Below are 13,771 nucleotides of genomic sequence, written 5' to 3' on the forward strand. Positions count from 1 at the left end.
CTTCAAATTTCTGTCCCAGTGGGCAATGCCAACCACTTGCAATAGCATCTCTTGGCATTCTGGGAATTTGCTTGTCCTGCCTGACAGATACTTAGGAGTTTAGCCTTACCCTCCATGCCCCAGAAGGTCATCCAGGTGCCATGGCCTGTTTACTGAAGGCTCAGGAGAGATTCATCTGTGTCTTCCTCAAACAGATAAAAATAAAACTCTTAATAATAAATATATACACAGAACATATTTTTTCTTTACTTTGGTAAATAGAGTGAAAGTTTCTGGATTTGTTTATTCATTATTTGGATATGCTTTTTCTTAGAAGGTTTAAAATGTGGCTGCCATTGGAGAAAGGGGCCAAGAAAGACATTCAGAAATGTAATCCTATTGTCTTTTTACTCACAGGAGACATTCAGTTACTTAAAGAAGAATTTCAGATTTTTTTCAGCAGATTCAATTTGATATCCATTTGCTGATGACAGACTCAGTGTGGAGCCCTGAGATGGGTACAGGGAAGCCATAGTCCTGGGGCCACCAGGGTGCCATTGTCCTACCCTGAAGGCAGGCATGCAATAGGAAGGAAAGTTGGGGAGAGAGGGATGGAGATAGAGAAGCAGAATACTCAGAGGGCTTCGATATATGCCAAAATAGAATAAAAAGAAGATGTGGTGGAAGCAAAGTGAAGAGATGACCAGTTCCAAGAGGGTGGTCAGCAAAGGCTAATAGAAGCCCGGGTGTTTCAGGTGAGCCCTGGCAGATGGCTGTAGTGTGTCAGGTGGACACTCATGCAGTAGGACTCATGACATGCTCTGTGCTTGGTGTGGAGCAGGTGCTTCCTAAGTATTTGTTGAATGACCTTCCTCAGGGAGCATAATATCTGAGAATGAGAATCATTCTATAATTATAACTAGAGTAGTGGAGGGGTTTACTCAAAATAAATTGGTGAATTGGTGGTTATTAACTATTTTAGACAAACAGTTTCTCTCCCTACTAAAAACCATGATGCTCAGGGTCGGTTGAGGAAGAGATCTGTTGACGTAACCAAAATAATTGGGGGTGAAATCCAGAGAATGCAATTCCACTGCCTTGACAGATTTTGGTATACCCATTTCCAGCTATCTATTATTACTGCTAATCGTATAGACAAGGCCAACAAGTGAGCCATGATTGATGGAACATTTCAATTGTTCTTCTGAGAGATTAATGGTGCCTTGTAAAATGTCCTATGAAGTCTGTTCCTTACTTCTGGCATTTGTTTTTGAGAACAAATACATAATTACCAGGGAGGAAGTCTCAGAGAAACTACTTTCAGGATTAAAGAGGCATTTCTCCCACTAGCATACAATTCAGGTTTTTCTCAATTGTTTCTGTTTTCACAATGTATTACTGTAACAGCGTAAGTATCTGGAATTCAAACAGACAAATCGAGAACTTTAAATGAAGCTGTTAAATTCAGAGTGCCTGTCAGGACCTGCTTTATTCTCTCACACTTGCTCCTCCCCACATATCCAGGCAGGATCAGCCACACCCCAGGCTCTTCCCTTGGCAGTCAAGGTGCTTTAAAGACTCAGGTGATTCAGCACAAGCCGGCATTGCTGCGTGTCTGGTTCTGGGCATGTGCTGTACTTCTAATCATTGACACTACACCCCCACTTTGTACCCCTAATCTGGTCTTTAAGACTTGATCCTCCATCGCTTGTTGGGAACTCACCCAGCATCCAGATTTCTTGAGGTCTGAGGTTTTACGTTAGTCTTCACATTGGTCCTTCCCCCTCCTTCCCCAGCATACCTGCCAGGATCTAGAGACTGACCTTAGAGCTACAAGCCTGTATTCCCAATTCAGAGGACTTCTGGAATCCCCCTTGCCAAATGCTGCCCACCCACTCTAAGAACACAGCCATCTCTTTCTGCACTATGCAGATACTGCCATCTGCTTGGATTATGATCTATTGCTGGAGAGAGAGAGAGGCACTGGAGTGTCCTGGGTGACAACCTGATTCTAGTCTCTCACTGTTTAGGTTGAAACTCTGACTACTTCTTACCTTTGTAATTCTGAGTGAATGGCTAAGCCTGAGTTTCCTTATCTGCAAACTGAATGTGATGGTGATAATAATAGTCTTCCATTAGTCATTGGAGGAGGAATTGTGCCACGGAGCTAGCCTGTAGGAATGTTGGAGGAAGCCTCCCATCGCCTATTTCACTCTCGCCTGCACCTCCAGCACTTTTTGGTTGAAGTTAATCCTTTCTATTAGTGAAGGCCGTATCTCATGAGTTCACTTCCTGGCCTAATAATGCCTCTGTGCAATGCTGTGGCCTATAAAGGGACAAACGCCTTGGCTGGGCATGGGAGGCCCTGCTGATCTGGGAACTGCTTGCTCTGGCCACACTGTGTCATCAGACACGGAAGCATTGTGGGGACCCCCACAAAGAAATGGATGTGGGGATCCTGGAGTTGATGTGTGCAAAGCTCAGTCCAGCACAGAGTGGGTGGCAGGACAGAGAGAAGGGGCCTTGTGGTTCTCTTTATCTCTGTTTCTTTTTTCTCCCAGTCTTCTACATTCTCACAACTTGTGTCCAGATATCAGCATCTTTTCTAGTCACTCATTATAAATGAAAAAATGTAATTGTGTTTGATACCTGCAACAAACAGGAGATGATGCAGTGCAATCTTTATGCACAATTTATCTTTTTACATAAGATTCTATCAATGCCCGTTGGTACTGTAATGTCTTTAATGGGTTCAGGAATTGAAAATTGAATACAATTTTTAAAAACTTCACTTTTAAATTGCTATAAGATAGAATATTAAGCACATACACACAGCATCACAATTTATTTAAGCCTCCCCCAAATTAAAAATGCCTGGCTCTTAATTAACTAAACAGCTGATAATGACTAAAGGGGAAGCTTGGTTGTGCCTTTAGGAATATGTATTTCCCCTGCCATGAAATCATGACCAATGAGAGGACATCTTCTCAAGGTTCAATAAAGGAAACAAGATGTATTTTATATCTGAAACATCAACATAGTTCCCATGAAAGGCAGGAAATAGGTATTCCTTGCAGGTGTAAATCTGTTCTACCAATTAGTTCCCCTGGTAGTTGCAAAGTACATGGATCATGCAGATTTCCTTTAAGACAAAATTAAAAACACTCCCCCTGCCCTAAACAATGGTTCATGTGAAAGCATGCCATTTTATGTTTCCTGGACTAACTGAAAAAATAGTTAAAACTATTTTAAACATTTTAATCTTTGATGGAGGAGCTGACAAAAAATGTGATGGAAGGATGTCAGTTTCATTAACCCTCTGTTGCAGGGAAAGAAACTAAGGTTTGAGGGTGGAGTAGATTGGCATTAGAGCTCCTCCTATATATAGTGCGGCTCAATGGCTGTGATGATGGGCAGGAGTGGGGTCATGCAGGAGAGCAGAGAGGAAAGAAAGGCATGTCATGATTGGCATATGAAAATTTTGCCCATTTTGCTAAAAATTAGTGTGTGTTGGGGTTTTGAATGTATTCCAGGTTATAGGAATCGGCTATAGGCCATTACCAATCTATCTGTGACCTTATAATTTTTCTTCCAAGCTAGGACGCTTCTAAATATGGAAGGGGCACTATTAGTAGTTACTCAGGGTTGATCAGTACTAAATTGTCTGTATGCAACAACCGAAAGCATATGGCTACCCCACTCCTCAGTGACTCTACAATGCTAAGCTTATGGTTGTCCATAGCCTAAGTGGCCTCAAGAGATGGAGAACCACTGAGCAAAGTTGATCTGGGAGCCCTTCATGGTGTTTCAAAACTCTCTGGCAGGGTTTAAACTGGCCTGACCTTCAAATATTCTTCTGGCAGGGAGAACATCTAGAATTATGTAGTGTTACTGTTCTGGCAGGGAGAACATCTAGAATTATGTAGTGTTACTGTATAGTTCTCTATTGTCTTAGGATAGACCCATCCAGAGTGTATGTCTTTAAACCACCTTTCTAAACCTGACTTCACAATGTAATTATATAGGGAACTTTGAAAAATACCCATCCTTAGACTCTAGCCCTAGATATTCTAAATTTAATAGATCTATAGTAAGTTCAAGCAACTGTGTTTTCAAAAATTCCTCTGGTGATTCTGATGCCTAGTTATATTTGAAAACACTCTTAGGTTTGTAAAGAGGCTATAGGGTTTTTAAAGAGCTAAAAATTTCAATTTTTTAATATGAATATTAGAAGTTGAGAGCCAATACAAGAAGAGAAAATATGAAAGAACATAAATATTTTCCATAATTTAATTATATTTTGTGTAGGACAAGAACAGAGGCAAATTGTTTTAAAAATATATATATTCCTTATTTTTCTTATGCCTTGTTTACTGGCTCAGAATTTAAGACATTATAGATGAATCATTTTTTGAACTAAGCCCTGAAGATTATAAAATTTTAACAGACAGTGGAATGTGGTAAAGGAATTCCAGAAAAGTTTACAAAGAAAACTATATAAACAGAGGCAAGGAAATAGCTATAAACTCTGTGTGAGTAGTGTTCATATCTAATTCCATATGGTAGCCACTGGCATAGTGCATAATAATTATTTATAGAAAGAAGGATGGCTTTTGGAGGGAATGCTATTATATGAGAATGACTCTCATTCTTTATAGTTAGAGAAATTGAAGCATAGAAACAAAATAGCTTGCCCCCAATACTTTTAGGGTTGGTGTTTATTAGCTTTTATTAGCCAAACAAGTTCAATCCTATTTATAAACCTAATTCTTAGGAACTACAGAGGGAAAGAAATCGATTGGCTCTGACATTCTTTACTCCTTCCTCAGTCCCACAGTAACGGGACTAGATGCTTTCTAGTTGAAAGAGATCATGAAAGCAATAGGCCATTATGTTGAAACCAAAACTGATCTGATTACTATGTACATGTTTTCCCTTGACTGTTAAAGAAGAAGAATTTTGTGTGTGTATTTAAGAATGATTACATTCAACTTTTAGAGAAGAAAGTTACAAAAATATTTTTTCTTATCTTGGCACAATACTCTTTCCACTCTATCAGGATATATGTCAGGCATTGGTCTAGGGGCTGAGGGTTTCTTTTTTTAGGAATTTCTTTTAAAAGAAATATAGTAGGCAAATCTTTTTTTCCATGGCCTTAGGGTACTATAAAGGAGATAATATACAAGGTCCACAGTATGGAAGAAGAAATGGTGTGTGTTTCTTGGCATAAACCGTCTTTATATGAAAACAGCAGCCTTGCCCTTTCCCCACACAAACCAAGTCAGAAGGATCACGAAAGGGCCCAGCATCCCACAGGTCAGTGCACACAGCCCCATTCTTGTAGGGACTAATTCTCTGTGGGCATTTCGTCATAGAGATCTTATGTTGAAAAGTAGGGCAAACTAAAAAGCAGTTTCATTCAAAATATGAAAATGTCTATTATTTTATGGACTTGAGTGGGCAGGACACATAAAGCAGGTGGTTCTTCAAATTACTGGACTTCCCAGATGCTGCTTACTATTGCAGCTGTTCTTACTTTAAGCCCTTTTAAAATGTAGCCAGCACTGCTATTAATTGGAAGAATAAGCCACATCTTGAGCTTTTCCATAATTCAAAGATATTTGGTCTATCTGGTCTTAAACTTTAATAAATAATTATGAAATTTTATTCGGCTAAAAACAAGTTATTTTTTGATAGTGGGAGATGGAGAAGAGAAAGAGACTTTCTTTTAATAATCATTTAAAATGTATATCATTGTTGGCTGAATTTGAAAGTGTTTTCAGCTGCTTAAGAATGAATAATATCCCCCATTTAGTATCGCTCAGTGATGTGAGAATAATTTCCTCAAAAAAATGACCATAACACTCCTTTACAAGCTGGAGATTCTGAATTGCGTGCATGATCTCTTATGTGGCAGAATATCAATCACCATTGTGTGGAGCTATCTCCTAAACAAATAAACAAACAAAACCAATACCAATTCTAACAGAAGATAATATTAACAGGGTGCTGAGTGCTCTGAGACAATCTGATCTTTTAAATCTTATGCTTTGATTATATATCAAATAAATATAGAATTTGAAATTACCATTTATTGAGGTTAATCAATAATCACTCTAGAATGCTTTCCAGCTGAAAAGGATTAGGGAGGCATGGGGACATTATTGTGAAATCAAAACCAATCTGATTACCATGTTATGACTTTTTTTGACTGCTAAAGAAAATTTGTGTCTGAGCATATTTAAGAATTATTACATTCAAGTTTTTGGATAGAAAGTTATAAATGTATATTTTTATTTTCCAACGAAAGCCTTCTCTCAGATGTTCTGATTTTTCTCAGGACTAATCTTAGAATCATCTTCAAGTCATTTATCGCCTCATAGCAACAGTCTATAAGAATCACGTAATCTTGTCTATTCTTCCCTTATTTTAAAATACCTGTTTTGGACAGTAACCATTTGAAAACGTGGATAAAATTTTAAACTTCTATAGTGTTTGTGCTTCTCTTAAGGAATTGGAAATTGGGCCGGTAACCATTATGTTCTCTTCCAGTTCTCAGAATCTGTCATCTTATGCCTATGTGATTTTATCCCCAGTGCCACTGCATGCTGTCCTCATTTCATGTCTAGATGATGATGCAGTTACATCTTAACTGTTCTATGTTCAATCACACTGACTATCTTTCATTACATTCAATAGCTTAACCAGTCATCTTTGAGAAAGCCCACCGTCATCATGCCATACTCAAACGTTAAGTCTTCCTGAGATGATAAAGTCCAAATTTACCATGAGAACTGGGTGAAGTAAAGTACTCTGCCATTGGGCCATGATCAGTCTGTTCACTTTTATGATCTACCACTCTGCCACATGATTCTCTAGTCCCACTCAAAATGGACTACTAAACCTTCCATCATGCCCTCTATGAGACATTCCCATCTCCGTGTCTGACTTGTTTAGAACACCCTCCTATATTCTTCTCAGCTATTTGCATTCTTTTTGTCCTTCATGATCCAACTCAGATTGTACTCCTCAGGCCCTACTCTATTAAACTATCTGTAACCCATCTTCTTTCCTTTACCCTGTTGACCCCATCCACAGGGTCTCCCTGATACTTAAATATCAATACCATTCACTTTTAAAAAAACTTTATTGAAGAATAGTTGACAAATATAATTGTATGTATTCAAAGTATACAATGTGATGATCTGATATACATCTATACTGATTACCAAGATCAATGTAATTAATGTCATTCACTTTTTAAAAACCTTTGTATTATTCAATACTCAATGCTGCTTACTTTTGATTTATTTATAGTATATATCTGATCTATTTCCAAAATGATGATGAGAAGGTTTACAGTAGAGACCACATAAAACAGCATATCAGTTAAAAAAGAAAGTGAAAATACAAAACAAAAAGTGGGAGAGAGGAGTAACATGTATTAATGAAACTTAAAATCTAACTATATGTTTCCTGGTAGTCAAAGCAAAAAAGAACCCATTAGTTACCATTTGGCAGTGACTTACTATTGTGATATGGTATGTGTATTTTTAAAAACTTTTTATCTATATGCATCTTGTCTCTCTAACTCTAATCTTTGTGATTGCTAGGACTTATTTTAGGAATTATCCTTTGTAGTATGTGGCACAGTGTGTAGTCTAACATATGATGAGTTTAATAAATTAATTGGTGATAATTATAAGATTCATAAATTTGAAGCTGTTTTATTTATATAGAAATTCCAAATAGGGGCATAGTGAACATACAAATGAAAACGTGAACATAAAAAGAAGACATAGAAATCTCAGAGGAAGGATGAAGGTCTGAAGTTGTGATCACTTTAATCAGAGGAAATTTTAAAAAGCATTCATAGCCTACTGTTTTGGGATAAATGACCACACGGATGTAATATAGTACAGCAAACCTTTAATAAGATTAAGAAACCAATTTTATTGGAACTAAATTGTATAGACTAATTTCCTGATTCGTCTTTCCCTCCCTAAGGAGCTGTTTTATGAAACTGAAAGGTTACTGTGCAGATACACCATGCTTTTCCTCACACTGTACACCAGGGTTTCATTTCTTCTCCATCTAATCCTATTTTTCTAAACTTGGTATAAGAGCCTTTTTAAAATAAAGGGAACTAGTCTGGCACTGTCCAGAAGCGATTTCCATGATGATGGAAATCTATACCTGTGCTGTCCAATTTGGGAGCCAGTAACCTCATGTATTGAGAGTTCAGAATGTGGCTAGTATTGACTGAGGAACTGAATTTTAAATTATACTTGATGTTAATTACTTGAAATTTAAATGGAAAGAGCCACAAGTGGCTGGTGACTATAGAGTTGGCAGAGGCAGCTTTTACAGAGCTACTTGCCTTTAAACAGAACTTTCCATATCTGATTGGGTAACTTGACCACTGTTTCTTCATTATCACATGAAGTTTTAAGGTACCATGTATTAACAGTAAAACTTTGTGTGTTTTTGTTATTTTAAGAAGTCTATGTGGTCGGCATCAGGGAAATACAAATCAAAACCACAATGAGATACCACCTCACACGGGTCAGAATGGCTAAAATTAACAAGTCAGGAAATGACAGATGTTGGTGAGGATGCGCAGAAAGGGGAACCCTCCTACACTGTTGGTGGGAATGAAAGCTGGTGCAACCACTCTGGAAAATAGCATGGAGGTTCCTCAAAAAGTTGAAAATAGAGCTACCCTACGACCCAGCAGTTGAACTACTGGGTATTTACCCCAAAGATACAAATGTAGTGATCTGAAGGGGCACGTGCACCGGAATGTTTATAGCAGCAATGTCCACAATAGTCAAACTATGGAAAGAACCTAGTTGTCCATCAACAGATCAATGGATAAAGAAGATACGGTATATGTATATAATGGAATACTATGCAGCCATCAAAAGAAATGAAACCTTGCCATTTGTGACGACGTGGATGGAACTAGAAGGTATTATGCTTAGCGAAATGAGTCAATCGAAGAAAGACAACTATTATATGATCTCCCTGATATGAGGAAATGGAGATGCAACATGGGGGGTTTGGGGGGTAGAAAAGAATAAATGAAACAAGATGCGATAGGGAGGGAGACAAGCCATAAGAGAATCTTAATCTCACAAAACAAACTGAGGGGTGCCGGGGAGGGGGAAGGGGAGAGGGCCAGGGTGGTGGGGTTATGGACATTGGGGAGGGTATGTGCTATGGTGAGTGCTGTGAAGTGTGTAAACCTGGCAATTCACAGACCTATACCCCTGGGGCTAATAATACATTATATGTTTATTAAAAAAATAAAAAAATATATAAAAACAAAATGAAACAAAAAAAATCGAAAAAAAAAGTCTATGTGGTCAAAAGTAAAATTTAGAGAAATTTATGATTTACTGCCTTGTAACATGGAGAGGAAAATCATCCCTGTTTCTGCATTATGTTTGTTCGTGGACTTAAAGAAAAGCATTTCTAAAATAGGAGTCTCCATAGGGTATAGGCCACTTTTCCTGGGCTACTGGAAGATGATACCCTTTGGGCAGAATTTATACTTGTAGCCTGAGTGTCCCTCTGTGTGACATTCTCTAAAATCCTCTCTCAACTGGGCATCTGAGCAGGTGGGTCTACCAAATTCTTCTCCAGGTGGGCTTTTCTCTCTTATTTTGCTCATAGGAGCAAATGGGAGGGGTTTGTTTTCTTTAGGCCCGGAGGAGCTTGTTCTAACCCTTCCTTTTAATTGTTTTTTGTTTTTTTTTTAAATATGAGGATCCCCACACTTGCTTCTGTTAACTGTTATTTCCTTTAAGCCTGTTATGCCTTTTTTCCATCTGAGTTGAAGTCTCTTTTCCCAGTGGAGCCTTTCTTTCTCAGCTTAGTCATGCTATGTGTGGAGACCCACATCCACACTGCTGGCTTCTCTGACTCATCCTAGGAGGCTTGCTTGCTCCAGAAATCCCACTCACACTGCAGTGGAACAACAGGGAGGCTCCAATAAAGCCAGCCCTTTCTGAAATCTGGCTCTTTTCCTGGCATCTCTTCTTCTTGTCTATAGCTACATGAGAAGGGAAAAAAGCAAAAATGTCCTCCCCTCACTTTAAGGTAACACTTTTAGTAAGTTGTTTCTAGCAACCCTAATTTCCAGTTTATAAGCTACTTCTGTTATTGCTGAAGCTTTTAAATATTCCATAATCTGGCTAGTAGAAAAACCCACTAATGGTCCAATTTTCCTTTTTCCTCTACCAGCAAGCCAAGAGAGTCAATTCTGACAGTTACATTTTCCTTCCAGTTACAGGTTAAATTGTTTCCCTTTTTGAAATATATTATTCATAAATGTGAACAGTCTCTGAACGATAGCTCCTCCCATCCACAGATAGAAGACTAGGTAGCTGGAAATTGCTCATCTGCCCCATTGGCTGTTCTGGAGTTGTACGGAGCTGGGTCTTCACACTTCCATGCCAGGATTTTCCTTGGCCCTCCCTACCCCTCAAAGTAAACCCTCTGCCAAGAATGGCTCAGGCCCATGATTTCCCAACCCAGATGGGCTCAGACAATAAATTTCTCTAACTTGATTTGCTAAAAGGGTCAAAGTTGAATAATATAATGATAATAAAAAACTGATCACTGACTCAAATCTAAGTTTGGCCAGTAACTCATTCAATTGATTGATTTATTTATTTTTAAACCACTAAACACATTCTGAAAGTATTAAAAAGAACTCCAACCTGAGTGTCCCATTAACTCAGGGAAGCCTGACCCAGGCAGTTACTAAAGAAGAAACTTTATATACCTAACTAGAGATGTCTATGGGAGAAATCAAGAGGTGCACATTATTTTTGATTGTGTAAATTAGCTTGGTTGTGCACAAGTACCACTTTTTCCCAGTTAAAATTCTCTCTCTCTCTCTCTCTATATATATATATAATATATGTTATATGTACTCTTTGCCTTTACTCTGAAGCATTTTACTCACCTTATTATTTTTAAGAAAATAACTTTGGGTTATCTTGATTTGAGCTGGGAGAACCTGCCCACTCTGTATTACTTTTCTCATCTCGGCACAAGACCTTACACAATGACCTTACTGCTTTAATTTTGTGTGCAATGGGGCACCACCCTTTGCTAGCTTTTAAGCCTGGGAATACACAGAGGGTGAACTGCAAGGCAACTGTCTGTCTCCCAAGGAGTACGGGTCAATCTGTTGCAGAGATCTGGAGGTTCATTTGCCAGGAGAAAAGTGCAGTTATATGAAACTCAAGTTAGCTAAATTCCACCTGAACTAACCAGCAGGAGGTCGGAGGGAATATGTGACATTTTTGACAACCGTGGAAGCTCCCACATTATCAAGCCGAGAAAACAGTATGTGTGGCAAAGGTACGGAAGGATACACAGACTGCTTGCCAGAGAGAGATGTCCCAACCCTGAAAGCATCCCTGGGGCAGGGGGCACGGAGGGGCGGCGGCCTTTACACGCTGGCCGCCTCACCTTACCTTGACCACATCGTCGTTGAGATGCTTGGGGTCGCGGTTAACCAGGTCGATTTCCTTGGTGTGCGCGTCGTACACTTGCTTCTCGTTCATCTCTTCTGCCATGGCCTTGTTGTTGGGTTTGTAGATGTTGCCCTGTTCCCGGATGGGAACAGTGTAGAGATGTCCCTGTGCAGGGCAGACGTCCAGGAAGGGGAGGGTGGCCGGGGAGATGGGAAGAAAATTTCAAAAACAAAAACAAAAACAAGCGATCAGAAGTCAGCCTGGTGGCGGGGCAACCTCGAGTTTCAAAATCGAACTAACGGCCTCGGCAGTGGTGGCTCCGCGCACAGTAAACTCCTTGGCGCCGCAAGCTTTTTAAGAGGATCGAGGAGAGGACACCACACCCCTCGGTACCAGGCAGGGAGCTCCTGTCTCCCCAGCCCGCCGCCAGGGGTCAGGGCAAACCCCGCAGCGTCCGCCTAGGCCCCCGCCCCGTGCACACCCGGCCCCCTGTACCCTGCGGAGACCCCAGCAGGAGAGGGGACCCGATCTCTGACTTCCGTCCAACCACTCTTGCTGCTACGCCATCCTCGCCCCGAACGATTCACCTGCTTTATTTTTCCTGTCCCCCTAGCCCCAATTCCTCCTCTCAATAAGCTCTTCAAGCTTATCTTTCAGATTCAGGTTGAGCCCCCGACCCACGGAGTGTCCCCATTTTTATTGCTTTCTGGTCACATCTCCCTCGCACTTGTTCGCGTCCCCGACCCTCTCTCAGCCTTCTTTGTCCCTACATTGCTCTCCCCACCCCCGTGGTGGTCACAGTGTCGAAAGCTCCCATCTCTGGAGTAAACCAGGTGTCAGCCCCCCCTAAACTCCTTAGAACAACGATCTCTCACCTGCACAGCGCCCTCGACCCACCCTCAGGTCACTCTTAGGCTGCCGGCCGGTGGCTGAGCCGCGGCCGCGCTTGAGAAAACGAGGTCTCCACACCCGGGCGGAGCCCGAGCACAGGAGGGTGGTTGGAAAGGGTGGTGGTAGTTGGGGGGAGGAGAGGTCCATCCCTCTCCAAACACCCCCACCAGGCGCCAAGATGCAGGAAGAGTTCTTGAGATGGCCCAAGAGCTTTGGAAAGTGCAAACAGGACGCTCTCCGCCCAAGCCAACCCGTCCAGGAGCCTGGCAGGGAGCCGCGGGGACTGTCCCCAGGATTGCGGGTGAATGACTTCCCACCCTGCGTTCCATCTCGCTGCCTCTCAGCAAGCAGGGGCTGGACCGTGGGAGTCCCGAAATAAAGCAGCAAGCAGCACCCCAGATCCACCTAGAAATGCGTCCTCAGTGCTAATTTCAGGACCCGACCCTCCTTTCCGCCTCCCTCTAGTCTATGGGGCACCCGGCCCCTTTTCTAAATAGGAAAATAGAAAACATTCCTGCCTCCTCTTCACCTCTCTGCCCAGGCCCATTCCGCAGAGGTGCCAGCGCGAGAGAAGTGTTCCGAAGTCGAGAGAGGGCTGGGGCAGGGAAAGCAGTCGGAATATTTGGAGTGGGAGATAGCAGAAGGAGGCACTCCTTGCGCTCGGCAGGGTTCGGCGCGTACCCACACAAGCCTACCTCGGAGTCTACGTATTTGCCCCCAGACATGCTGGCCGGTGGCTGGATGAAGGCTCTGAGATTTCCCTGGGCTGTTATTTAAGGGAACTGAGGAAGGAAGATCTTGTATTGTAAGGGGGAGAAAAAGGCGCTGGCGGGGGGCGGTGGCTGGGAGGGAGCCTCCTGGCCGTCCTCCAAGGGTTTGTTCTGCAGCGGTTGGCCGGGACTTGCGCGGTGCCGGGTCTAGGCACATCCCCAAGGTTCTGGCAGCAGAGGGCGGGGAGCGCCCGCAGGGAGCAAAGAGCAATGAGAAAGCGTTTCACCAGCGCTGAGTTGCTTGGGCAAATATTTTAAACCTGGGGCAAGATTTTCCCAGTTATGAACCACTCAGAGGCGTCCTGCGGAGAGCGAATGTTTTCGAAGTGTTATCATTCTCACAGGGGTGGGGAGTGAAGGAACCCGCGCGCAAGCAGAGATGCCCGTGTGGGCACCGGAGCTTCAGAAAGAATTCAGCTTTGTTCTGAGCCGTTTCTCATCGCCCACGTTCCAGCGCTGCCCAGGACACAGCTATCTTCCAGTTTTACAGAGGAAGGGAGGAAAAATGACCCAAAGCCTTTAGGTGCATTTCACATGTAAACACAGGGAAGGAATTTGTGTGAGTTCCTGTGTATGGTGTGCTTTTGGTGACACTCCTTTACCTCCAGTTGATGGGGATGGAAACTGGAAGAAGCAGAC

At 41.8% G+C, this 13,771-nt stretch overlaps 1 protein-coding gene across 2 annotated transcripts in view; it reads right to left on the minus strand.

The window, feature by feature from the left end:
- CAV1 (caveolin 1) overlaps window positions 1–13,339 on the minus strand; it is a 36,087-nt gene extending 22,748 nt beyond the window's left edge. Inside the window, exons 1-2 of one of the 2 annotated variants that reach the window (XM_059396525.1) lie at window positions 13,058–13,339; window positions 11,472–11,636 (exon numbers count right to left, since the gene is read on the minus strand). In XM_059396525.1, coding sequence (XP_059252508.1) covers window positions 11,472–11,636; window positions 13,058–13,087 — 195 coding nt within the window. In that variant the 5' untranslated portion in view covers window positions 13,088–13,339. Of the gene's footprint in view, window positions 1–11,471; window positions 11,637–12,346; window positions 12,770–13,057 lie in introns of those variants that run through there. The other variant, XM_059396526.1, reaches the window with a different exon arrangement.
- Between the last annotated feature and the right edge of the window lie 432 nt (window positions 13,340–13,771).

Source organism: Mustela nigripes, chromosome 4 (assembly GCF_022355385.1).
Source record: "Mustela nigripes isolate SB6536 chromosome 4, MUSNIG.SB6536, whole genome shotgun sequence".
Classification (NCBI taxonomy): domain Eukaryota; kingdom Metazoa; phylum Chordata; class Mammalia; order Carnivora; family Mustelidae; genus Mustela; species Mustela nigripes.